The sequence below is a fragment of the Merops nubicus genome, unplaced genomic scaffold, assembly GCF_000691845.1.
Source record: "Merops nubicus isolate BGI_N331 unplaced genomic scaffold, ASM69184v1 scaffold6197, whole genome shotgun sequence".
Taxonomy (NCBI): Eukaryota; Metazoa; Chordata; class Aves; order Coraciiformes; family Meropidae; genus Merops; species Merops nubicus.
Window position 1 is genome coordinate 9,413 of NW_008618205.1, and position 27,170 is coordinate 36,582.

The 27,170-nt window shown below is 39.2% G+C and overlaps 1 protein-coding gene across 1 annotated transcript; it reads left to right on the forward strand.

Annotated features, from left to right (window-relative positions):
• The first annotated feature begins 429 nt into the window (after positions 1-429).
• Positions 430-22,560, forward strand: SNRK (SNF related kinase). The gene is made up of 5 exons (XM_008943360.1): positions 430-1,042; positions 13,977-14,118; positions 15,819-16,031; positions 17,104-17,238; positions 20,695-22,560. Exons 1-5 carry the CDS (start codon positions 454-456, stop codon positions 21,908-21,910), a joined length of 2,295 nt encoding a protein of 764 aa, XP_008941608.1. The 5' UTR covers positions 430-453; the 3' UTR covers positions 21,911-22,560.
• The last annotated feature ends 4,610 nt before the right edge of the window (positions 22,561-27,170 follow it).

Below are 27,170 nucleotides of genomic sequence, written 5' to 3' on the forward strand. Positions count from 1 at the left end.
GACTCATTCCCAAGATTGCTGAACATATGCAGCCTACAACCAAACGTTTTATCACCACTTTTTATGACTCCAGTCAAAATATTTAACAAGACATTTCATTTGCCACTAAGAGTACATCCAACCCAAATGTTTCATTTCAGCCTGTAAAGCTTTGTTCATTTGTTGTAGCTACAGCATTGATAATGCTCACTAGTTAGTGACACATCTCTTATCATGGCTGATCAAACTCCTAACCAAAAAAGCCTGAAGAATGTATCAATTAATCTCTAATCTAACTTCAGGAGAACTACAGGATGGTAATTTTGCTTACTTTTATGCAATTGTATAATCTTGTCTCTTTATTTTCAGGTATGCTTGGCAATGACAATGGACTGTTTATTTGCATCATGTACTCTTATATGAAAAGATCACATTTCCGAAGAGCTTAAACATCATTTCATCTTCTGAAACAGAATGGCAGGCTTCAAACGAGGATATGATGGAAAAATTGCTGGATTATATGACTTGGATAAAACTTTGGGCAGAGGCCATTTTGCTGTGGTCAAACTTGCTCGACATGTCTTCACAGGAGAAAAAGTAGCAGTAAAAGTCATTGACAAGACCAAACTGGACGCTCTAGCCACTGGGCATCTTTTTCAAGAAGTTAGATGCATGAAACTAGTGCAGCATCCCAATATAGTACGGCTGTATGAAGTGATTGACACCCAGACTAAGCTGTATCTTATCCTGGAGCTAGGTGATGGTGGAGATATGTTTGATTACATCATGAAACACGAAGAAGGTCTGAACGAGGAGCTGGCAAAAAAGTATTTTGCTCAAATAGTTCATGCTATATCCTACTGCCATAAATTGCATGTAGTTCACAGAGATTTAAAACCAGAGAATGTTGTCTTCTTTGAAAAACAAGGACTGGTGAAATTGACTGATTTTGGCTTCAGCAACAAATTTCAGCCTGGAAAGAAGCTCACCACAAGCTGTGGATCTCTTGCATATTCTGCTCCTGAAATTTTACTTGGGGATGAATATGATGCACCAGCAGTGGGTATGTCCTTTTGAATTCAACCAGCAATCTAAACCTAAGTACCATGATGTTGTACCACTGTGTTTTCTGTTTCAAGATAATGGCTTATGTGGAAACCAGCTAATTGGCAGAAAACAATGTTATCACCTGTATGAGTTAGTGGTGGAATAGCTCTGTTTGAAAGATACTCAACCATTCTGAAAAAGCTTACAAGTCTTTTTGTATGAAATGATGCATTGTATACCTTGTAATTAACTTTTCTATTAGTAATGACTTGAATGCAATGTGTTTATTTGTACTTGCTTTGTTAGAGGACCTATGCCCCTTTCAGAAAAAGTGCCTGGGTTTGGTTTTAATTTTTTAACAGCATCACTGCCTCCTGCCTGCCCCTTCCCCCTCGGCACCTTCCCCCCCCACACCCCCCAATAAAACCAATAGAAAGAGAACCAACCCAGCCACCCAGTTGGTTTTTTTTTTTTGCTCAGTTTAGCCATATGAGAATGACATCGTGAGCCTAGGCTGCTTATCTGTTCTTCTGCAAGTTGGTAGGAACACATTTTTTAATAAGTACTAACTTGGCTGTCAAGGGAGGAGACAGGATTAAGGACAACTTTAACTCCCTTTTCACCTTCTCTATTCTTTTCTTGTCTAAGAACTGAAAGTAGGGAGTAGGTTCCAAGTTGCCCTCAATTGTTTGATAGGGAAGGAAAACAGTAATGTGTAAATTAGTATTCATGTTTCTAGTGGGTAAGTGAAGTGTGCTAGATGGACAACTGCAGTTAATTCTTTCTCTGTTAGGTCTACTGCAGATGCCGTTAGAAGTAACTTGGTGGTTTTTTGAAAGAGCTGTAAATGTTGGACTTCAGTCACTGAGTGATGTCCTGTAGTCATAGAGATTTGTTAGCTGAGGTAGAACTCACTTGTCCTCCAACAAACTTAGGTATGTAGAATTGCAAGTGGTGCTTCAAAAATAGCTGATTGTAGTCAACATGCCTCTTGTTCTCCTGTGCCCAGCATCTGATACTTACTGCTGTCTTAATAGCAGCCATTAGGGCTCTGTATCCTGTCTTTGTGTGTATTTTGCTAATGGTTACAGTAATAGCTGTCGTGGTTTAAATTAAGAGTGACTTGTCCAGATTTTCCCTATCTGAGTTAAATATTTATTGGCTAATGTTGTATGCTGAACTAAAATTCTTCCGTTATTTTTAATGCAAGTATTTTTAGCCAATAGGTCTTATGGTCTTTGCTTAAACATTATAATGTCATTTCATGACTTCTGACTTTGAGCAGGTTATTTTACTGTGGGTTTGCTGGACTTGAAAGTACTTTCTCAAGTGTCCTATAGTTAGGAATTTTAGATGGATTTGCAGAAACACAAATAGCATATGCATGTTGATGGTGCGGTGATGCCTGACAAAATGCTTCCTATTTATAGTTAAATGTTTTGGATGAGTTTGGTTCTGGTTCTATTCGTGGCAAACTAGAGATTGTAATGATAAATTGTAACAGTGGTGGAATCACAGAAAATGTTTCCTGGAGGACTTTGTAAGCAATTGGGTAGGTAAACTTCTGAATAGTACTAGAAGAAAATAATTAAATTAATTCATAGAGGAGGTCTGGCTAATAATAGGGTGAGTAAATGTGAACAGTAGAAAAATTTCTAGCTGTTGTTTAAGGATGCTAGTGCAGTTCTGTTTCTGAAAATATTTAAATATATCTTAGTGGTTTGGTTTTGCTGTTTTGCATACTTATTCCCCAGTATTGTCTCAGTTACTGGGTACTAGAATTTCTCCTATCCTAGCTGAGAGATTGCAGTGCTTGTATCCTAGTTTTTTTAGTAGCACAGTTTTCAGCACTTTGCACTCCAAAATCTCTAAAGTACTGTCAGTACAATAGTTACAGAATAAAAATATCAAAATTTAATCTGAGTTGCCAATAACATAATGACCTTGAAGAGTCTGGATTTTCTGTTTCTAACTGCAGGTAAAAAGGTAAGATGCACTCTGTAAGGTTTCTAATTATGACTTATTTGTGTATTTTAAATTCAGAGTTTGTGAAAAAAGGAAAAAAACTATGGGCTTTTTTTAAAGCCCTCTTTCCCCCAAATGGAGTCTTAAATAAAGAATCTTAATGTGTGTAATTATGCAACTGAGACATCAGCTTGTGCAAACCTTTCTTATCCTTTAAAGATAAACTGTCATGCTAAGATGAAATAGCAGCAGTTATGTTTTTATGCTAGTAATGTACAAGGTGTATATAGAGCCTGAAATTGTGGTAAAGTGCTGTGAACTTATTGGGCTGTTGGCCAAATAGATCTATTAATATTGTAACAGCAATGACTGACAATGGCAAATATTATTTGCCAGTTAAGATGAAATTACATGAGCTGAAGCAATCTAAAAGCTACTTGCTCATGAGAAAGGTCACACTTCCTCCAGTGTCCTGCGTGGTCCTTCCCCTTTGTGAGCATCCGACCGCTTGACATCGACTCGAGTTAATAAAGTGCTGGATTAAAAAGGATTGCCTGGCTTATTCTCTGTGTGTGTTAAGGTATATATACATTAATGATAGTATTTTAAAAAACCTGACACCTGTTTTCATTTATCCAAAATTGATTCTATATTTGCAAAAATTACTGCAAGAAACATTGATCATGGTATATGATGTTTGGGTTTTTTTTCAAGAGACCCTTGTCACAAACATGGCTTTTCTCATGTCTTATGAATAATATTAGAATGAGTATATAAAGGAAAAGACTTTACATTTTCTTGCTACAAAAAGATTAAATATTCAGGGCAAGTCTATTAAGTTATATGCTTCATAAATATAATTTGAAAAGCTTGCTTTATGAAAAGGTCCCCATTTCCCATAGTTTAGGGTTTGATTTCCCATTTCTGATGCTACTTTAAAGTTTTCACACTTGAAAAGAGTCTAGTTAATTAAGATCCTTCATTTCCTGTTGTGTTTAAGGCCTGAAGTGCTGGGGTTAAACTCCCAGCCCTGACTGAGGGTTGGCATGTGGATGATGTCCACAACCAGGCAAGAAAGACCCTCCTGATTGCTTTGCACCCAGGGTCTGCCCAGCCTTGGGTGGGAACTGATGGAGATCACCACCAGGTGCCCTCACCTTCCACATGAATCTGGAGGCAGGGCAAGAAGCCACCTCTGTAAGAGCTGACTCTGCTTGCAGGGCAGTTGGGAGGGTTGCTTACACAGCGCATGGGCTGTGTGAGGCTTCTGGTTCTCAGAAGTGTGGGCTCCCTGACTCTTCATAGGAAGTGGAGTTTCCAGGATGGCACAACAGGATCATGAGTCTCTCTTTGAGAGACTTCTGCATAATTGGACTCCTGGCTGTTTCCATTTCCCATGGCATGGTTCCTTGGCCAGCTTGCTCCCTTCTGCACGTCCTTCACAGTGAGTGAGTGCATTGGCTTTTTTCTCCCTCCATCTGTCTGGCATTTTGGATCTCTGGTGTTCCATGTGGTAGCAGAGGGAGGACTTTGGTTGCCGGTTTGCCCGTTAATGATACCATCCCTCCTAGTTGGGCAAGCAGTCAGCAGAAGGCTGTAGTTAAAATGGTGCAAGAGGAATATTTGGCTTATGTTCACAGGTCTTCTCAAAAAGCTGAGCAAGTTAGATAATGAGAAGTTCTGTTGCTTGCTGTTTGCCATGTTTTTTGCACTTGGTTGTAGTCAGAGGGAAGTGAGAGGACTGTTGTTGTACATTAAGTTCCTTTCATAAATCAAACAGACTTATTATTTTAGATCAGAGCTCTGTCTAGAGCAGTGGTATAGTGCAGAGAGCCCCAGCAGTATTCAAAAGTGGGTGAGTACAGATGAGGGAATAAAGCATGCTTCTGGTAGCACTTTTCCTTTGTTACACTACGAGCATCAACAGAGACTGGATCACTAAATAGAAATTGTCTCTTCCCATGTCAAAGTTTAATTACAGTTTTTCAGTTTAGTTAACTCTTTCAGAGAAAAACTATTTCAACTGCTTGGTGTCTTTGCAAAGTAATAAGTGTTGTGTAGGCTACAGTAATACTGGAAAACATTGACGCTCTTGATAGGCTTTTATTCTAGTCAGGTGTTCTGTATGTGATTTTGTACATGCATGGGAACATCTGCAGAGTAAACTCATGCTTTTGGGGACAAAAAATGGGTAAATTCAGACTGTAAGATGGTGATTGTTGATTTAGCACAGTTGAGCACAGGCCTATAGACTGGTACTGTAATACACAAATCATGGAGGCACCATCACAGTTATTTAGCATTGCAGTCAGTCATCACAGCAACACGAGGAGAGTGGTGGCAAGATGATGCTCAGAGAAGACGTGACTGACAAGAATGTTACTGCTAGTATTGCTCAGTGTGATTCGGCTCTCACCTTGTAGTCCAAATCCTACTTGCCTTCTTGGAAATTGCAGAGGCTTGGGTAATATCCATTGCTTTAGTAGCTAGGTGCTGGCCTTCTTGCACAACCCAGACCTGGGTATCTTCTACCAGTATGGTAAGACAGTAATGAATATACATAGTCGTTCCCTAGGCATACATTTTTTTATTATTAAAGGAAACAGAGGCTTGTCTTTCTTACCTTTCACTTGCCTGAGACAATGACACTGCTTTAGACCCACTTTGACCCTGTGGGAATGACCTCAGATTTTGTTTTCTTTTTGCATCAAGCATTTTCAGGGGCTTCTTCCTTGCATACAGTGTTGATGGAGTGTGGTCTCTCAGAGATTCTGCCATGTTTGCTTGGTGTTTGAGCACAGCTAAGTAGCTTCAATGACCCTATCTGGCCTGTGTGGAGCAAATGTTTGTTTCTGCATGTGTACAGCACTTTATTCACAAACTGAATGACTAATGTAAACATAATGCCCAGTGGGTATATACAGTAACCTATTACACTGTAAAAATGCTGACTATAACATCTGATGGATTGAGTTTAAAAAAGAAGGTGGTGAGATACGCTGAATCATTTAATATCATATATGGATTGCAAGTACCTGACAGCATTTTGGAGTTTCAGTATGCTCAAAGTCAGATTATAGCCAAATTTGACAGAAATCAAAAGCAACAAGTTCTACAAGTGCTTTTCACTGATTGTTTTGGTTTGAAATATCTCCCTTTTTAATGTTGTAGTGCAACACTTTGGAAGGTTTATAGTTAGGTATATTATAGAATGAGCTTGAAGATGGGAGAGTGAAGAAAGCTAAAAGCATAATACTTGGCTGCTTCTAGCACAAGAGGTCTTCCCCTTCTGTTTTGCTTGGGTTGGTGCAGAGCTGCCCCTTCTCATGCACTGTGCAGTGTTGCACAGCTGACCGTTTGATTTTTTTTTTTCAGCTAATTTAACAGAAAATTGAACTTTTCTGCAGGTTTTCTGCAGATCCAAAGGACGTGGAGGGAGCTTGTAGCTTGGACTAGAGTTTTGGGGGAAGGTAGCAGGACCTGCTTCTCTTGTGTTAGCAAGTTGAGATTAGACTAACTCTGCCTAGTTCACTAATCTTCACGTTTCCATGTGAAATAAACTTATTTAGCTGAAATTCATAAATTATCATTGCCAGTGCATTTTGAGGAGAACTATGTTCTCTACTTTCCAGCTTCAAATTCTTTTTGAAGTGGAACAGAAAGAATTGATGTACTTTGTGTATTTGTGTGCTCCGCTTTAGCAGAGTTAGTGGCTGTGCTTTTCTGCCCTCTCCCTGCTGTGTATCTCACACTGCTGGAAAAACTTGGAAAATTACCAGAGATTAGCTTTTTATACTCTTTAGAAGGGGCAAATATAAGGAACTGGTTGTAGAAAACTTTTAGAAAGTTTCAGTCTTGAGGATATTCATGTCATGTTAACAAAGAATCTATTTTTATGTTCTATAGTAATCTGTATGCAAGTAGTAAAATTTATTTTAATGACAGGGGAGTCAAATTTTTATGTACTGTGCTATCTTTTGATTCTGTTCTTTTTCTCCTCCATCTAATTACTTTACTGACAAGAAAATACTTTTAATGCCTCAAAACTCAGGGTGTTATGTTACATGTGTTGAAGCCTTGTACTCTAAAATGAAGTTATGACGTGACAGGGTTCTAATGAAAGGTGGGAGTCTGTGATCCTGACTCCTCAGTAGATCTGTGCTGGCTGATATTTGTGAAGTATGTGTTCCATTTTGGATTATTTTATGCAGAATTTTTAATGCATTCACTGGTAAACTGCTGGGTGAAGCAAAGAATAAAATAGCCAAGTGAAACTATGAAGGAGAAGCTGTCAAGATAGTCTTCAGTTACTACCATGTCTTCTAAACTTTGGTATAGGGATGTTTCTTAGTCATCTTACTCTGTTCTCCGGGAGAACTGTCCTCATAATATTTCAAACTGCCGTCGTGGAGCAAGATTTCACAGTGATAAATACAGGCCCACAGCCAGGAGAATTAATTTATCTTGCAAACAAATTCAGATTTCTTAGGCTGAGGCTGACTAATTTGACAACACAGATCTGGGAGGACCTAAATCACTGGTGTACTGCCGAGTTATAAACCACATGCTCGAGTTTTGCATTCATGTGTAAAGCTGTACTAAGATGCTAATTTTTGTAAATGAAGTACAAGTTATACATTGTACAGCTAAAACCCTTAGGAAAAGATAGTGTGTGGGAAAATACTCTTAAATAGCAGAAGATTGTCTGTAATATTTATATACAGAAGATGACCAAAAACATTGCAGTGGAACATGCGCATAAGTAATACGTGCTGTGTAGAATTCGGTATGTCCCATGATTCTGAGAAACATATTTTATACAGAGAAAAACTTCCTTCTACACTTAATTGATATTGTTTTTTTATCTTGGCTAATTAATTTCTGGGGTAGTAGTACTGAAATTCATGCAGAAAATGTTGGTTTTGTTTGTTTTGAATGTAAATTCAGTAACTTCTGAATTGCTTAGAGTAAAATGGGCTGTTCTGGAATAGAGGTAGTGAGTGGCATGTGTTCAGAAAGATCTTTCAATGGTGGTGGTTTTTGTTAAAATATCATTACTGAAATTTGAGATGCAGTAATTACTAAAAAATTAAGAACAACTGTTTGTCTATTTTAATAGCTTTATGAACCAGCAAAACCCATGCTATTGTCTTCAGGGAAAAATAATTACTAGTTGGCAGATAAAATGAAAATAATTACTTCCAAGGGTAAGACTAATTGATGATGATCATGTCCTATTCAAAGAAAATAACATATAGAGCAAACTGTTTCATCACAAATAAGCTAAATATGACAAGTTGCTAACTGCCTTTTTTTTTTTTTTAGGAGTGGAGGGGAAAGAGAATATTTCTCCTCATTCTCTTGTCTAATGTATCTAATACTAATTTTAATTGGATTTGTAGTGCTTTAAAACAAGGAGAAAACCCAGTTCTGTGTGTTCAATTTTGAAAATTCCTTGTGGGTAATCTCTTCCTCAACCTTCTGCAAGGGAAAAAAAATCCCATTTTACAAAGACAAAAAATGACAAATTAACAGACAGTGGCATCTCTGAAATCTAGAGAGGTCAGTAGACAAGCTTATCCAAAGCCTTTTTCATTAAATGTTAAAGAATGGAAGAGTAGTTAAATCAGTTAAAAATTTAGTGTCTATGGAAAAGTAATCCTTGCTTTTTTACACATACTCTTAAAATTTTATAACTGGTCCAGTGTGAGCATATTCCGGATGTGCCAGCAGTCTGTGCACATGGTAGTGTAAAAATACTTGTGATACACAGGAACGCTGAAATCATTGACACCATTATTCTATACTATATTACTACTGACTTTTTATGCAAGGGATGCAACTTCAATTTTTTTAGCTTAAACAGGGATGGAAATGCTTTTTTTACTCTTCTTTTGAAGCACAAGTACATGACAGGCACAATTCAAACAGCTCAGTTATATGGTACCAGCTTTTATCCTTTTATACTCTAGTATGCAATTTTTCATCACTGTGTCTAATGAAGTCTCATTTTATGCAGTATTTGACTTCTCATATGAATTTTTTACTCTGAAACTGTGTTCTGCTTCTTCAGAGAATTATCTGAAAGTATGCTATAAACTTGAGTGCTCATTTTGTTTTCCATAGCCTGTGCTGTGAACAGGATCTTAAATTTCAACTGGTAACAAGCATGTTGATTGATGATGCAACCAGCATTATCAGTGTAGGCTGGGAGAGGACATGCTAGAGAGCAGCCCTTTGGAAAAAGATTTTGGGTACTAGTAAATGTGAAGCTGGACATGAGCCACCAATGTGCAATGGCAGCCCAGAAGGCCAATCACATCCTGGGCTGCATCAAAAGCAGTGTGGCCAGCAGATGGAGAGAGGTGATCCAGGTGCTCTACTCTGCCCTGGTGAGACCTCACCTGGAGTCCTGTGTCCAGCTCTAGAGCCCCCAGCACAAGAAGGACGTGGAGCTGTTGGAGCGTGTCCAGAGGAGAGCCACAAAAATGATCAGAGGACTGGAGCAGCTCTGCTGTGAGGGCAGGCTGAGGGAGTTGGGGTTGTCCAGCCTGGAGAAGAGGAGGCTCTGGTGGCACCTTGTAACAACCTTCCAGTACCTGAGAGAGGCCTACAGGAAAACAGGGAAGGGACTATTCACAGGGGTTTGTGGTGACATGACAAGGGGTAATGGCTTTAACCTAGAAAAGGGGAGATTTAAGTTTGTCGCGTGAAGGGAAGGAGGGTGAATTGGGCTTTCTTCCATGAATGGGTCTCAAGAGGTTGTAGCATTAGTGGTGATGATGTTCTCTTTAATGTCTTAAGATAGTGGTTAGTGTAACTTAGAAACTGGGGTCCATTTCCATTCTTCATTTATCCATGGTCTGTTGACAATTCTGGTGTGGCAAAATAACATGTAAACAGTTCTGTCATGTCCAGAAAAAGATGGTTTGTTTTCTTAAGTGGCTTCTAGTAGAAGATAATTGTAATGTTCAGCTGTTATGTGCTTCTTATTGCAATATTTACTATAAAACCTGACTAAACTTACTCAATATCACAAATTACTTCTGAAGAAGCAGACTTTCTGTAGAAAGATCCAGCTTATCAATTAAAGAATATACACTGTGTAGACTGTTAAGCAGTTCTGTGTTTAAGCTGAGAGGAAAAAAAAAATGTTTCAGACTTTCATGGGAAAAAGCTTTAAGCAGACTCAAATTACACTATATAGTTAAATGCAAATATGTCTATTCCAAAATGAGTATGGATTTTTAGCTAGTTAAAATCACAAATTCACATGGTGTATATGAAGTGTGACTAATGTCTGATTTCTGAGGAAAGGTAGAAATCTGAGTAAATCTTAAGCTATAAGGATCCTCTGTGTCACATAAATTGCAACTTTCTTGTGAAATGTGCTAGTCAGCAATTGTAGAAAGCAATAAATGGCTAAGGAAATGGTGCAGGCTAGCTCAGTGGTCAGGCAGATGAGTACAGATGCTCTCTATGCAGTGTACAAGCTTGAGCGTCACAGACATTTGGCTGCCCAGTGGTTAACACAGGCACAGCAGAGTTAAGGACAGTTTCGTTTCTACGGCAGTGACTTCACGTCACGTTATGTGAGGAAGTTGTGGTCTTGTCATCTTTGCTTTTAAATGTATGTGGACAGCTTTTAATAACGTGTGAGAGCAGGAAGCTGTCCTAGCTAGGATTTTTTCCAAGTTGACAGAAGGTATATCAAATAAGAACGTGCTATTAAGGGCTGCCTACACTTGCAGAAGGATGCTTTTTATATTTCTGTAAGCGTGGAGATCTAAAAAAATCTCCTGTTCCCAAGTTATTTTTCTTCCCCATTTCCCCATTTATTTTTGTCCATTGCCCAATAAGAGATGCTACTTCCAGATAGAAACCTGTCTCTGAGATGTCAGGCTATTATTTCAGTGCTGCTCCAACATCTTTCTCTTCTGCATACTTTGTCTTGTCAAAGCTGATGCTTTTGACCAAATCAGGTCAGTATATCTCGACTGAGGCTTTCACTCATTTTGAGTGAAACCCACTTTTGTAATAAGGCAAGAATGCTGTTTGGGATTTAGAAATGAAAGATTGAGGTGCCATTATCTGCTCTTTTTATGGCAGTGATCTCCCCAGCAGAAGCACTGACCACCCCTAATCTTCCTTGGGATGCAGAGGGCAGATGAGTTTCATCTTTATTAGTAGGAAAGAATAATAGAGCAGCACTGATTTATGGCAGCACAAACCAGTAAAGAGCATTCCTGTGTGTGGCTTTGTGTCTTGTTTGAGGAAATATAAAATCTGGTAAATAAGCACTCTAACAAAATAATCTCTGATTCTTTTTTAGAATCATAGTAATTTAACCGATCTTTTAAATATTTCAAAATTATATATGACATTAACTAATTATTTTGGAATATTTGCTTTGACAACTTTAGATACTAAACCTTGGAGTTTGAGTTATGCTGAAGGTGAGCAAAGCAACATGTTTAAACTTACTTGCATGCTGGGAGTGTAGGTCACCTTTTTAAATTTAGAAAAATTGTTTACAAGTAAGTAGGACTTTTAACCCTCAAGTTTATGGATCCTTTTTACAAAGAGGAGATGATTTCCCCTTTTTGGTAATATTATCCATGTCAAGCTATATGTGGCTTCAAAACATGCAAAATAAAAACTTTATAATGCAAAACCCACAGGGATTTCTGTTGCCTGTTCTGGAATCTCTTTCTTTTTTTTTTTTTTTTTTTTCCCCCAGAGCAATCTGCCAGCAAATTGCAATTTTTATTATAGTGTTGTATGTGTCTTAGACAAAGTGCCAATGTTAAATTTTGTGGTAGACTGGGAAAGACAAGGCACTCTTACTGTTCTTATTTTGTTTAGGGTTGCACTGTTAGCTGAATAATTGTAGTAGTTTGAAATACCTTTTCAAATGAAGTTACTTGGAAATTTTGTTTAATGTTTCTGTGTTTATATCATCTTTTTTTACCCCTTCATACTTTACACTGTTTGGTGTGAGGAGTGAAAAATAACTGGTTTATAGCTGAACTGAGAACTGTGCTGGCTTAAATGGATAATTTAAGTTCTACATGTTCACACTATCAACATTATGTAGTTCTTGCTGTGCTATGTCATACTTTCATTTTCTCAAATAAACTCCTACAATGTGCTGCTATGTGGACTCTTCTAAAATGCTTCATGCTGAAAGGATACATGAAGTATTTTATTGTTGGTGGAGTATTGGCCAGAACACTAGGATAGATCAGATCACAATGTAGACTTTAGGCAAAGTTAAAAATGTAGGAGGGCATTGATATCAAAAAGATGACCGTTAACATAGGAATTCATGCATTTCTAGGTTTTACATGCTTGCCAAAAATTAGGTCTTAGAATCTGTTGTGTGGTGAAAAGGAGAGAATGCACCAAAATGTTTGGCCACTTTCAAACTAAACGGTAGGAGAAAGATGCAGGTAGCTTTAAAAAATTAAAGGTGTATCTCCCGGGTGAAGGTACCTCTGTCTCGTGAGGCTTTTTAAAATCCTATATTAGAGAGTATTCAGCTTTCTGGCATCAGACTATCACAGTGTTAATACACTTACTGAAACTTAAACATGTGATTAGTCATGTTGAATTTGCAGGTATAATGCTCAGTACCTACAGGGATGAGGCCCCCATAACAGAAATCAAATAACTGCTGAGTTAGTAGCATGCACTTACTACAAATTAGAGCTAAAATAACCCCAACAAACTACCATGCAGTGTTTCTGTTCTTCTGTCAGCTAAACCATATGAAGTGTGAGCTGCAACTAGCAAAATAAGTAATTGTTCTAGGGATTAATGTGTATGGTTTATATTATTAAATAAAATTGTAGCCATCCTTCAGCATTAAATGTATGCCAACTATTTTGAGTAGGTCACAGAAAGCGTCCTTTTTCCTCATTTCTCTCAGTTCAGGTCTTTGTTTTTACTGGGTACAGATCTGTGAAATGCTGGGGCGTAGGACACACTGAAATTTTGCCACTGAAATTTCCAGAGTGTGGGCTTCTAGCTGAAGATTGAGAGCATGGCCTTTTTGATTTAAGCATAGATTGGAATTATTTATTTTTGCGCAATATGAAATTTCTCAGTATTTAAGCTTCCTGTATTGAATGCAGTGAGACTGAAATATTGTCTATTAAGAGTTTGTCTAGAAAAGATTCATACTTATTATTAGCTTTTACAGTACATAGAAACCAACTAAAGGACTTAATGCCCAGCAGTGCTGCTCCTTCATCTTTTGCTGTGTCTTTTAATTAGAAAGCTGTTAAATATTTGTCATTTTACACAAGCAGGAATCAGAAGGAAATAATAAGGCTCTCATGGTGTAGCAGAGATCATTGTTAATTGTTGTTTGATGAATATTTTAAAAATACAAAACACTCCACGCTTTGTAGTACGACTGGTGTAAGAAGGTAGTTTTACCTATATGATTTATTAATTACCGTTAGAAGTGGCAAAAGATTCAAAACAACACCACTGAAGGAAAAACATATCTAGTTCAGTCTCATAGAAATAAGTCATTTCCTTTAATTTCTGTGCTTCATAGAGTAACATGTAAACAATGTTGACAATGGCTCCTTCAGAAAGGAATGTGCTTTGAATAAAAATCTTTTTAATAATCTGTACTTACTGTGAAGAAAATAGTAATGAATTCTTGTCTTTGGAGTGACCAGATTATCGCCAGCTTTATCTAACACTTTGCTGTCAAAGATGTTAAACATCTCAAACTGTTATGCGTCCTTGAGGTCACAAATTCTGATGCTTTTTTTTTCCCTCTAAAATTATCAAAGCTGTCAAACAATGAAAGTATAGTATTTTTTACTTCAGTGGAATTGCAAATTCCGTAAGTAATGCTCATAATAGAGTGCAGTAAAATATGCATCTCAAGAATATTTCGTGGTTTTGATGGTAATTATGTCTGGTTCTTCAACAGTTATTTTAAAATATATACTGCTTATTTACAGATATATGGAGTTTAGGGGTCATCCTATTCATGTTGGTTTGTGGACAACCTCCATTTCAAGAAGCAAACGACAGTGAAACTCTGACTATGATAATGGACTGCAAATACACAGTGCCACCTCATGTGTCCAAAGAATGTAAAGAGTAAGTAAAGTATTGAAGAACTTGGAAGCATTCATAGAAGTGGATTCTCATTACCTTTGGGCATTCCCCACGCTATATTGTCAGTGTGTGGAATATTCGTTGCCTGTTAATATTATGCCACCTGCTTTGGCTTAGTTGTTCTTAGTATTTCTTCACGTCAATTGAGTAGTTTCTTGAGCACCGGTATTACACTTTTTTATTATTCTTTGTGTCATTTCTTACTAAGGGTTAATACCAGGATTTTTTTTTTTTTTGCTTTGCCAATAGGTTTTTCTGACACTTGTGTAGAACTTAATTTTGTTTTTACACAACTTATCTTTTTTTGTGTCTCAGTTGTCATGCGTTTTGTAAATGGACTGAAGAAGCTGTTCACCACTGACTAGCTTTTGCTTGCGATTTTGGAAAAATTACAAGGTGTTGCTGTGTGTATTTTGTGGCAGGGCTTAAAAAATGATTCCTATAGACTTCTGTTCAACATACAAGTTGTCAAGACTCAGGGATATCACAGCAAGTTTTGCTTATCTTATACTAAATTACAACTCCGACATTCTAGGCAGTCTAGGAAGAAATTTTTTCTGTCTGCAAATACTGTATGCTGCATGGGAATTGACTCATTTCGATGTTATTTTTCACTGCAGCTTTTTTTCATACATTCCAATATTCCCTATATTTCCCTATTGGTTAATGACCTCTTTAGTCCTTTTAATATATAACCTAGTTGCATCACTTAAACAATTTTATAGTGTTTGGCTGGGTTCTGCAATAGAGTGTCTTTTCACTTTCAATATGAAAGTCCAGATGCCTTTATAAATACTCAAAAAATGCATTTGATTCTGTCATTAAAAAAATAGAACTGTATCTAGGATTCTGTTATTTGACACAGAATGAAATTTGTCACAGCTGGGGTCATACTGACCATTCCTCTTCACCTGTCATCTCTGTGGTCCAGGGATCTAATGCATAACCTGATGCTGTAGCTGCTTTTCATATCTTGCCATTAATATCCAGCATTTTCAGTAACATGGAAAAGCTGCTATCAGTGCTCAACAGCTTGAAGAGCTTTACGTACAGGAAGTTTACGAGAGAGCCTTTATCAGCAAATTGTTCTGAATAAGTCTCCTGCGATGCTCGTGGCTGTTCTGAGGCCAGGAAGCGTTTGGGTTGTTTTCAGCCATTTACTTAAGATATTGATTAATGCTAGTTAAGACCCAAGTAGATCTGCTTTCTCTGTGCAATGCACAAAATGCACACTCAGCTACCAAGTCCTCTGGCTTAGGTTTTCTTAGGGAAAAGACTCTAGGATTGCTTAAACTTCCTGCTTAGAGAGAAAGCATTTTTGGTGGTTTGGGATCTTACAGAAGATAAGATATAGAAAATTACATTTCTGTTATTTTACAGACCAGCCTGTAGGCCATCTCTGACAGTTGCAATATAAGACCTGTTAAACTAGAAAAAAAACAAATTAAAAACCTAAGCATAGTAAACAAAAACTGCAGTGTTCATGATATCTATAGTTTTAATAAGTAAATTTTCAGTTCAGCAGTATTTGGAACATATGAGAATAAGTAATTGTTTACTATAGAGACTTGTAAAGATCTGTGTGGACTGGTGGCAGAATATTTCTTCCTGATGTTGCTCTTACAATGGCTGCTTTTTAGACACATGAGTGCATTTTGTTTAGACTTATTTTTTATTCACAGTCTAATTACACGGATGTTGCAGAGAGACCCGAAGCGAAGGGCATCTTTGGAAGAGATTGAAAACCACGCCTGGCTCCAAGGAGTTGACCCATCTCCTGCAACAAAGTACAATATTCCTCTTGTGTCCTATAAAAATCTATCTGAGGAGGAACACAACAGCATAATACAGCGCATGGTTCTCGGAGATATTGCCGACCGAGACACAATAGTGGAGTAAGTTTGGCAGCTTCCTATGTGCAGCTTTGTGCATCTGTCACTTTTGGTTAAAGAATGTCATGAGAACCTGGGTACTCCAGTGTGTCGCTGTCAAGCTAACAAAATATTACAATCTCACTCTGTGATAGGGTATTCTAGGATGAGAAATACTTAAGTAGACACAACTTTAGGAAAAACTTCAAGAAAATGTGTTGGAACAGTATTTGACTCCTGTGGTAGTTTGCCGTGTTGAGTAAACTGCTTTGGAATCCACGCTTTTACTCGTGCTTCATACTTCGTGCATATTTGGAGGTGATAAAATTCTAGGATTTTCCCTTAGTAGTGTTTCCAATATACCTGTATGTGTATTAATTTAAAATATTATTCCTTTTGTCTGTATAATGCAAAATAGTCATTGTTACTGAGTGACTTAGAAAGCTATAAAGCTACATATTTTTTTTTCTAATATATATAAAACTATTACATTTCTGAAATATTCCCAAAATCGAAAGAGGGCTCAAAATAGTTTTTTCTCTTTGTGTTTATGCTGGAAAAACTGGCACTATCTTACCGCCTGGGTGGGGGTGGAAAAGCAGCAGTCTTGCCTCTTAAGCTTTTAGCTGCAAAGCACAGGCATCTTTTCCTTTAGAATGTCTGCATGATGCTTACTGGCTTGTGTGCTTAATTTTACTGTAAGCTTAATGTGACAACAGTAAAATAATGAAGGTTTTCCCTCCGGTTGTTGCAGAAACAAACACTAGTACTTTGTGGTTGTATGTGCCAGTGGGAAAGCCCACCACTGGTGCACAACATCAAATACAGTTTTATCATTTAAAGAATGTTCAATTCCTTAATATTTTTTGGATGATATTCTGTGGATATCGTCATCCAACTATAGCTGAAATTACTAGGCTTGCTGGCTCTTTATTTTTAATACAACCAAGACATGTTTGTCAAAGCATCAAATGTACACCGTTCTGCTTTCAGGCACTCTTCCTGCCATGAGAAGTGCAGCAGGTTGAGAGATGCACCTCCAGTTTTTAGAAAACAATTGATGTGTGGTTTATTTCGTGCTTTGTACTTTCCTTAGGGCATTGGAAACTAACAAGTACAATCACATCACAGCTACTTACTTCTTGCTGGCTGAAAGGATTCTGCGAGAAAAACAAGAGAAAGAAATTCAGACCAGATCTGCAAGCCCTAGCAACATCAAAGCTCAGTTCAGGTGAGTATTTAAGAATCTAAATTTTTTAACTGACTTAATGAGTATAGTATTGAATTGCAAGGTCACATGTAAAGTCATTTAATAGGAATGATAATAGGGACATAAATGCCATTAGTGTCCTTCTGCTACATATCCATATTTCCTTTGGCCTACTTGATAAAAGTCAGGTTCTAAAAGTAGACAAAAGTCTAGCAGAAATGGACACTTCTTATAAACTAAGGGTATACTCTTTGGAAAATAGGTTAAAGATACATCAGCTCCATTGGTTGTGACTTTGAATTTAGGCTGTGACTTTGGAGTCTCTTAGAGAAGTCACTTCTGAATACCATTCTGTCTACCTGAATGATGAGTTACTTTTCTCTGAACTTTACAGTGGTTCTCAATGTCTCCAGATGACTGCTGTGTACTAGAGTAGATTGAAATTTTGTTGCTGCACTTAAAAGGCCATTCACTCAGTGGTCACTTATGTAGGAAATTTTGTGTTATGTTGTGTGGTTACAAGTACTTCAGAAGAGTTGTTGCTGCAGGCAGCTAAAGATGGCCTACAGAATCGAAGTGTTCTGGGGCTCCGTGTTGCAGAGGTGACTCTGAGGTAATACAGGGTAACACTGTGGTTTACACTCTGCCATTCCCTATTGATGGATCATCCTTGTAGGTCAATTTCTTTTAAAAATCAAATCCAAGGATAAAATGTGTCTAATTACTAAGTATTAGGTACAAAACATTCTTTAGAGGAAAACTTTTGAGTTTACCTTCCAATGAAAATTCTAAAACTATGAAGTCTGCTTTTAAATTATTTTCAGGTTTTGGTTTTTTTTCTTTTTCTGTCATTCAGTCTTTCAGTAGAAGTGCTGCTCCAGTTACGTGAGGAACTGGAACAAATTAATTCATTGAATCTAACCTTGATATGAATTTGTCAAGTTAAGGCAGGCTTCAGCTACCCTATTCATGAGCATGGATTTCCTTTTTATGACAAGGACAGCTGCATAAACTCAGTAGCTCTTGTCCTTAATGGTCCCAGGTCTTCATGATAATTCTAAATTCAGTGTTTATAGAGAATAACCTCATGGGAAAAAACCCAAATTTTTCTGATTTTGAGGCTTCAAAAGATTTTTTAAAAATTTACTTGCAACCTGGAGCTTCTCTTCTGTCCTACTCTCCCCTCAGGCCTACTGTGAGTAAGGGGTAGGGAAGAAGGGAAGGAGGGCAAACATGACCTGCTGTGAGAGACAAACATACTTTAGTGAGGAGGTTTATTGCCTGGGAAATACAGTATTATTAGATACTGTATCTACCCTTTATTGTGACAGCCACAGAACTGTCTTCCTTTCTGTCTGACAAACCAGTCTGTTTTTAAAGCATGGTAAATTCTTGAAAGATTTTATCTTAATTTTCTGTCACTTTTGTAGCTATGTTTCTAATTTTTTTTAAGTCCTGTTTGCTAATTGCGGACAGTTGTTTGTGTTTAAAATACCCAGCACAACACAAGTCATCAGAAAACTAGGTCAGTGGTTCCCAGCCCTTCTGGAGTTCTCTGGGGCCTGGGGGAGGATGCCAGTGTCAAACCCAGGGGAACTCCAGCCCAGGCTGCTGGCTGTAAGGCAGCCCAGGCAGAGCTGCCCACTGTGACAGGGCACTCCCCCCACAGCTCCCAGTGCCCAGCACTGCAGGAGGGAGCTTATGTGGCTCCTCCCAGGGAATGGGCTACACAGGATGCCATTGATGTGTTGGCAGTCAGGTCCTGCTGTTAGAGGAGCCTGGTGGATTTTTTTTATCACCGGTTTATTAACCAGAACTGAAGGTGGCACTTGAAAAAAAGTCTGCAGTTATGCTTGATGAGTTTAATGTTGACTTTATTAAAGTACTCTTTTTGAAGTTTAGACAATTGGAAGTAGTTGTCAGTTGTCACTTGTGTAGACAGGCATCTCATGCTTCGTCATCCTTTTCCATCCAGCTACTGCAGAGGGAGCCTTGAGCAAATGCAGTCCTAGTGCAGGTGCTTCCATTAACTTTAAACACTCAAAAAGAACCCATTTAGAATAGCAAAGAGGTGTCTGAGCTTTCCTTGTTTCTTCAGCTTGACCTCTTAACACAGAAAGGTGGTATGATACTTCCATCTTCACATGCACAGTGTCCAAGCAGGTATCTGGGGTCACACTTGGTGTGAAACATTCTCTGCTGCTTTTCCTGCTTTCTTCCTATGCCTGTTTCTAAATTGGACTATGCAGTCATATAGCCCTTTCTTTTGGCAAGTCCAAAGTATTGTTTGGAGTGCCTTGTAACGTGCTATCCATATGTGAACAGAGGTCTTTACTGTAGCTTTTCATGCTAGTGTGCTAGAGTATTTTAGTTATGTAAAGTAAACTTTTTAAAATTAAAGATTACTCTTACTTTGGAGGGGTTAGAAAAAGTTTGTCTCCCCAGGCAACGTGGGGTTTATGCTGAATAAAGCAGCTGAAGAATTATTGAGTGTTAGGGTGTTGGTCTGTAGGTGCTGGTCTTTTGGATGAGGCTTTCGAAATAGAGGAAAGACTGTCAGTCTTTGTTCTGAATTTATTCTGTGTGCATTATGGGAAAATTATAATATACATTAGGATTTAAAGTAAAATACAAATCATTAGATACTAGCTTAGACACTGGAGATAAGACACCAGCTGCTAACTGTAAAACTGATATACACTCAAGTGTAACTTTCATTTTGATTTGAGCTAATGCTGGTGTCCAGTCATACATTTTGAACTTGGATTTACAGTTTATTCAAGTGTCATTCTTAAAACAGCTTGGGTCCTGACTTCATGCAGCTGTATTATTCCAGTTCCTCAGCTAAGGACAAATAAGTGCATGATCTCAATGCACATGTGTTTAAAAATTAAGAAATTATTTGTAGCATAGAGCTTGGTCTGAATGAGACTTGGTGGAAAAGAGTGTGTTTCTTCTGAGTCAGATTTTCAGTCTCAGTCATGTTAATTCTAACCTAATTTTTATATTAAGAATACTGGGGGAAAAAACAAGCTTCATATTAAAAGTAGTGTGCAATACTATCTTAAGTTGTGCTTGAATCAGGTCGTAGCTTCCTCTAGGTACCAGTGTGTTATTCCTACTTCATATTATTTTCTTTGAGACACAAGTATTTAATGTGCTTTTATTGCTTAATTCACTTTCTGACACCAGTGAATTCTTAAGATTTCGTTTGACAGTAATCAATGTAATTTCTAAACTATGGTTTTGCATATATGATATTCCTTTCAAATAACAGCATTCCTGAGGCAAAACACATTCTTTGAGAATGTTTCCTTCTGTTACTTAGGTCCTGTTATTTACAAACATGCCACTCACCAGGCCAGTTTGTGTGGCAGCGCTTGTGCTTCTCTTGTGCAGACCTTGTATTTTTTTACCTGTTCTGAAATGCTCACCATGACCTACGTTTTCTTTTATCCTTTATAACTGTGTATTTAGACAATCGTGGCCAACAAAAATTGACGTCCCCCAAGACCTGGAGGATGACCTTACAGCTTCTCCTCTTTCCCATGCAACTGTTCCTCAGTCACCAGCTCGCACGGCTGAGAACGTCCTCAATGGCCACAGAAGCAAGGCCCTTGGCGATTCAGGCAAGAAAGAAGATATCCCTGAATTTGCTGGACCAGCACTTTCAACAGTCCCTTCCGTGAGCTTAAAACCCACTACGAGTGGCCGGAAGTGCTTGTTCAGAGTAGAAGAAGATGAAGAGGAGGATGAAGAAGATAAGAAACCTATTTCTCTTTCTACTCAAGTTGTTCTGCGCCGTAAGCCCTCAGTTACAAACCGCCTGACGTCCAGGAAGAGCGCCCCAGTCCTCAATCAGATCTTTGAGGAGGGCGAGTCGGATGATGAGTTTGACATGGATGAGAACTTGCCCCCAAAGCTCAGCAGGTTAAAAATGAACATTGCCTCGCCTAGCACGGTGCACAAACGCTACCACAGGAGGAAAAGCCAGGGACGGGGCTCTAGCTGCAGTAGCTCAGAGACCAGTGACGACGACTCGGAGAGCCGGAGACGCCTGGACAAAGACAGTGGCTTCACCTACTCCTGGCACAGGCGGGATAGCAGCGAAGGGCCACCGGGCAGCCAAGGAGATGGGGGAGGACAAAGCAAACCAAGCAATGGAAACGGAGGGGTAGACAAAACAAGCCCGAACGACAACGGCAAAGGTGGGGGCAGTCCCTCCGGTAGCTCCAGTGGCAGCACCAACACTTCGGGTTCCACTCGGAGGTGTGCCGGGTCTGGAAACACGATGCAGCTGTCCGCGAGAAGCGCAGGGGAACTGGTGGAAAGCCTGAAGCTAATGAGCCTTTGCCTAGGTTCACAGCTTCATGGCAGCACTAAATACATTATTGATCCTCAGAACAGTCTGTCCTTCTCCAGTGTAAAAGTGCAGGAGAAGTCAACGTGGAAAATGTGCATAAGTTCCAGCGGAAGCACAAATCAGGCTTCCTCGCTGGCCAACCTGAAATTTTTTTCTGACCAAATGTCAGACACGGCAAATGAATTGGAATGGATAAAGAACAGGAACTTGAAAAACAATATGCTACAACTACCTCTCTGTGAAAAAACAATATCTGTGAACATTCAGCGGAACCCAAAGGAGGGGCTGCTGTGTACCTCCAGTCAAACCAGTTGTTGTCATGTCATTTGACAGTGATCTGACTGTAATGGCTCTATCTACTTGACAGCATCAATCTTCCTGTTCGGAGCTGTGAACACCTTGTCACCGACCCCCCCTTTGTTGTCTTAAGATTTTTAAGTGGGCTTTGAGCAGTTATTTATTACACTTTAATTTTGTGTTTGCTTGACAATGCATGGTCTTTGCATGCTGCTAGCTGATACATTTTTCTTTTTCAACAAAACAGAATATTTTATTGTGTAATTTTTACATTTATAATTTTACTATGGAAGATCTGGATTAAATTAAGATAAATATCTGGATCCTAATGTAAATGGAGCACTTAGAAGTTTCATGTTCTGCACTTAAACTAGAGAGAGAAGCTTTTGTTTGCTTGTGAAATGTTAATTCTTGTTCTGACCTTCTGTGATAACAAAAATATGTGATATGTGGCATACTTCTGTGTCTGAAACAGAACCAAAGCAATAATGTTTTGATGCTGAAAACTCTTCAGGGAGCTTTCAGATGTTCCAAGGCTTGTACAAAGCAAAGATGCACTGAAAATTAGTGATCTTGAAATATGATTTCAAACCCACATCTATTTGTCTTAAGCTATGATGTGGATAAATTTGTGGCTCAAAAATCAAATGAAAAGATCTTGTTTTGCTAGAGGCAGTTTTATTGGTGGGTTTTTTTTTTTTTTCTCTTTTAAAAGGCAGTAGATTTATAAGGCAGCTTTCTCCCATAGAAATATGTTAATATTACAAGTAGACAATCTTTTTTAACATAACGAAGGTAAATTATTAAGTCTACTTCTCAGTTTTTACATGCTAACTGAAAGTATTTGTATGAATTACTTTTGTTTTTAGTATATCATGACTTAATATTTTAGGTTTTTACCTTGGAAACCTCTCTTATCCTCTCCTCCCCTCCCTGAGATTTCTAAAGGCAATAAGGGATTGAAAACCTGTAGGTAATTTGATTCAAATTGAAATTGTTATTGTCATTTACATTTTTCTCATTATTACTCTTTTTTAAGGCTTAAAATACTGTTGTTCCTCAAACGTACACCACTTATTTTTGCTCATGCCTTTTCATAAAGTCAATTTAAAATAGCATATAGGAAATTCTTTGTTTTACAGCTCTTAGCCTTTCTGTCAGGTTTCCCATTGCCATGGCAAGGTCTCGATTAGGAGTATTTCTGTAGGAAAGGATACTTTTGACCAGATGAATTAACTTTGTGGAATTTTATTACTTAGAATAAAATATATTGCAGATTCCTAGTTTTGGGAAGGGCAAGAATGTTTTATTTTTTCATGCTGTGCACTGAGTCTTCTAAGCAATGCTAGTGAAACTGATGGTATTATGTAGCAGCACCCTGGGCAGATATTGGATGTCCGAGAGGAGTTTACACTGTTGTAACGATTGCAGAATGGTCACATACAATCCATTTCACATCACCACAGAGTGAGCAGAGCACCAAAGAACGGCGTGATGCCTGGCCGTAATTCCTCCAGCTCACCACAGCTCTTCTTGCTTGGTTGGTTAGTTGTGGGCTTCAGTAAGAGTGTCTGAATTGCATGGGGCAATCTTACTGGTTAGCCTAGCCAGGGGTTTTATGCTCTGCTTCCTGAACAAGGCAACAGACACGTGTTTTACTATGTTAAGTTTTAAACTCTAGTTGCAATTTAGTCAGCGTTATATTTATAAATGAAAAGCTGCACGAATAGATGTGTGGGTGAAGCCATAGAACACATTTGCTTGAAATTCTTGAGCAGGGATCTTACCAAGGGCCAGAATTGAGATGTGTGGTTCACAGACAGTGAGCAGAACATCCAAGTAGGAGACGAGTTTATAAGGGGCATTGGCAATAAACTTATTTGTTGCAGCTTTTTTCCAAGCATTGTAAATACTCTTTCCTGATACTATGTACAGCCTTGGAATGGCACCTTTTAACTAACCCCGGTTGTATTTTGTTTCCAATGTTTTTATATACAACTGTATATACGGTGCTCACTTTAGAACAGCAGTGTTGACCATTTATGCTGCATAGTTGTACTATAGCCTTAGAGTCGTGTGTGGTTGGTTGAACCTCTGGGTGTACAAACGTTAGTCTGACTGGTGTCCGTTACCCCTGTGTTGATAGGTGAATGATTGTGCATGTGGTGTCTGTCGTGTCATGTCGTTCTGTAAAAGGAAGGGCGAGAATAACCACTACATTAAGATACTATTGGACCAAACTATTTAGAGCAAGTAAACAGGTTTTTTTTGTACCCCTTAACATGTCTTTAAAAGTTGCATATAGTTACAGTAGTGTATAAATTACATCATGTGGAAAAACAATTAGTCTTGTATTTTCCTGTATGTGTGTATATAAAAATAGATTTAAAAATGTACCTCTAAGAGCAACTTAATCTGTATTTAAGATGTGACAATCTTGACATGGAATTTTAAGAGTAGCAGTATAAATAAGCATTATTAATGAACAGAAATATAAAATTTCTCACCAAGAAAGAATCTCTGTGTGTGTGTGTGTGTGTAAGAGGGTACAGAAATATCAGCTAATCTTATTGCTTCTAGCAATGTTTGGCTTTTTCATTGTATAAACATTCATTATGTGTGACAGAAATTGAAAATCCAGTTAATAAAAGTGGTATCTTGATGATGCATAACCTGTGATTCGCATGTCAGTGTTGCTCGTTACTGCTGGTGTTCAGTGTTCACAGGCTGGCACGAGCTCTGGGCCGAGTCCCCAGGCTGCAGCTCAGGGAGGTCAGAACTCCTGGAGACATGATGCTGGGAGCAGATTCTCAGTCCTGCAGACACTGAACGGCTCACACTGAACAGCACTACTCAACCTCACGTAGAGTAACAAACAAAAACAGAGAGTAGCAGAAACGTAAGCTCCGTTGCCCTGAAAAATGTGACTCTGTGTGTGGCTGCACACTCCTGGCAGCGCTTCTGGTTATTGCCTCACACAGATCAAACGCGTTCATTTGGTCTTAAAAGCTGTCACAGTTGGCACCTGCTAAACTAGCTGTTTGTTTGGAGGTTGGGGTAGCTGTTCCCTGAGGCAGAGCTTCAGAGGGATTCAAATGGTTCAGTAAACTTTACACGGTGCTGTTCAGCTGGAGAACTCTTGACACACATGTCCAGCTTGCCTTCTTAGCAAACCTGGTGCTGTTCTGGCAGCTCTGGATGGCTTAATGAATGAATTTATGCTATCAACAGGTTATGTAACTGCATGTAATTAATGTAGGACTGGCAGAAGCCTGCGGGCACCTTTTCACACAGCTAGCATCTGGGACCCTGCTGCTGCTGGGGAGCTTCCCAACTCTGGTTGGTGCAGGATGGGGTGGAGGCAGTAGCAGGCACGACGTGGCCAAGGCACTCCTGGGGCTGGGGCCGTGCCTGAGCTGGGACAGGTATAAGACATCTGGTACTACCCTCCCTCCTGTTTAAAACCACAAGGCCAAGCCATAGCACCTCAGTAGCTGGTACACACAGGTCACACTTCTTTAATGAATTTTTCATCAGCAAATAAATGTGCTAGTCGGTTACAGAGAAATCCCACAGCCCATGGCTGGTGATAAACTTCTCTGGGAAAGGCTATCAGGCTGGCTTCATTGTCTCATGTTTGGGACATTGCAGTATGACCCTGTTCTGTTTATGTGGATGAATCAGAACAGCTCTGTCTGCTGCCAGTTCCAGGTCAGGACTTGCTCTCACTACAAGGTGTTTGAGTAATACTGCCTTGATGTGACTGTACTTGGGGAAGCCTTACAGCAACTCACTAGTTTAGTTGCCTGCTGCCTTCAGTCAGTGAGGCTGCTCCCTCAGGAGCAGCCAGAGCAATGTCTTTGTAGCTCTTTAGCCTGCTCCCTTCTTGAAGCAGAGCCTCAGCTCTTTTCATTTAGTTTCAAATTGTAATTACTTGTACCAAGTTGACTTGGTTTAGTCTATCTGCATGTATTACTGACTTCAACTTCTAGAAGTCAGGAACCCTCAATTAGGGACAGAGTAAAGTCTATTATAATAGAGGAAAAAAAAAATCTCTGCTTTCCTAGATGGTAGAAGAATTATGTTATATGAAAATTGTAAGTGTACTTGATAGTGGGTGTAAAAAGCATGGAGCTTATCTGAGGACTTTGCTAGAATCTCAGACATGTCAGATCTCCTTAATTTCAGGAAACCCTTGTATAACATCTTCCTGTTTCGTTCCCCTCGCTACTCTTGAGAAATAGGGGGCTGGGGAAGGCAGGAGGGAAGGATCTGTTTTTTTCTCTGGGCTTTTCTGTGCCACATGCACTCAGCTGGAGTGTGCAAGGCCTGGGAGAGGTTCAGCTCAGCACTGCAGGCCTGGGAGCTAGCAGGAAGGACTGATGAGCTCTCTTACACTACAACCAGGCTTGCTCTCATCACACCAGTGATGACAGATACCATCACCTCTGTGTATCATATCAAGCAGCTGGGTGTAGGGTGATCCCTCCTCCCTCAAGGGCATCAGCCATCAGGGCTGACATGGGAGCCACCCGGTTCTGCTGTCAGCTCGAGCCTGAGGCTGGTGCTCACCCCTCCAACTCTGGGATGAGGCACTTGGCAGTAGTAGGCATAGATCCCACTGGTTTTGCTTAGTTGAATAATGATGTAAACCAAATCAGTGCAAGTCTGTCTTCCTGAAGGAGATGTGAGGCTGATTCCCTCAGAGTGAGGTAGGCTGAAATACCCAGCTTGCTTGCAGAGGAACCTTCCCTTATGTCATGATTCCAGTATTTTCCTCTTCGACTGTCCTCAAGTTCACAGGAGGTGCTGCAGACTGGAAAGTACAGTGGAAATCTTGAGTCAGCAGATTCCTCTGGGCCTTGCAATTAGACCTGTGGCTCACATAATTTCTGGATAAGAAAACTTTTGTATCACCAGTAAATTGCGCGTGACTGCCCTTTTCCTTAAAAACAGTGTTCTTGGCTGTAATTGCTGCTGCTCAGATGTGTAAAATTCAAACCTTACCATTTACAGCTGTCTTCCCAAGCCTCCAGACTCAATCTAGGTTTCTCCCTAAAGCTGGAGACCAGAGTTGAACTTACTTTATTTCTTAGACTCAGGCACTGGAAGAACTACCACCCATCCATGCCTGCAATTCTGAAGGGTCCAGAGCCAAGGCTGTCTCTGCAGGGGGTCTCTCTAGCTGGGTAACGGGCTGTGCCATGAACCTCACCACCCATAATGGCAAAGCACAAGCTGTGCGGGGCCCAGTCCCAAAACAGCTGCTTGGAGTCTGTTCACACTTTCCACC

What these genes read in the sequence shown, in the direction of transcription:
- SNRK (XM_008943360.1), top strand. Translation starts at nt 454, where the DNA reads ATGGCAGGCTTCAAACGAGGATATGATGGAAAAATTGCTGGATTATAT. An exon ending in GTGTCCAAAGAATGTAAAGA is followed by an intron (nt 14,119 to 15,818) that starts GTAAGTAAAGTA and finishes TTTTATTCACAG; the next exon opens with TCTAATTACACGGATGTTGC. An exon ending in AACATCAAAGCTCAGTTCAG is followed by an intron (nt 17,239 to 20,694) that starts GTGAGTATTTAA and finishes CTGTGTATTTAG; the next exon opens with ACAATCGTGGCCAACAAAAA.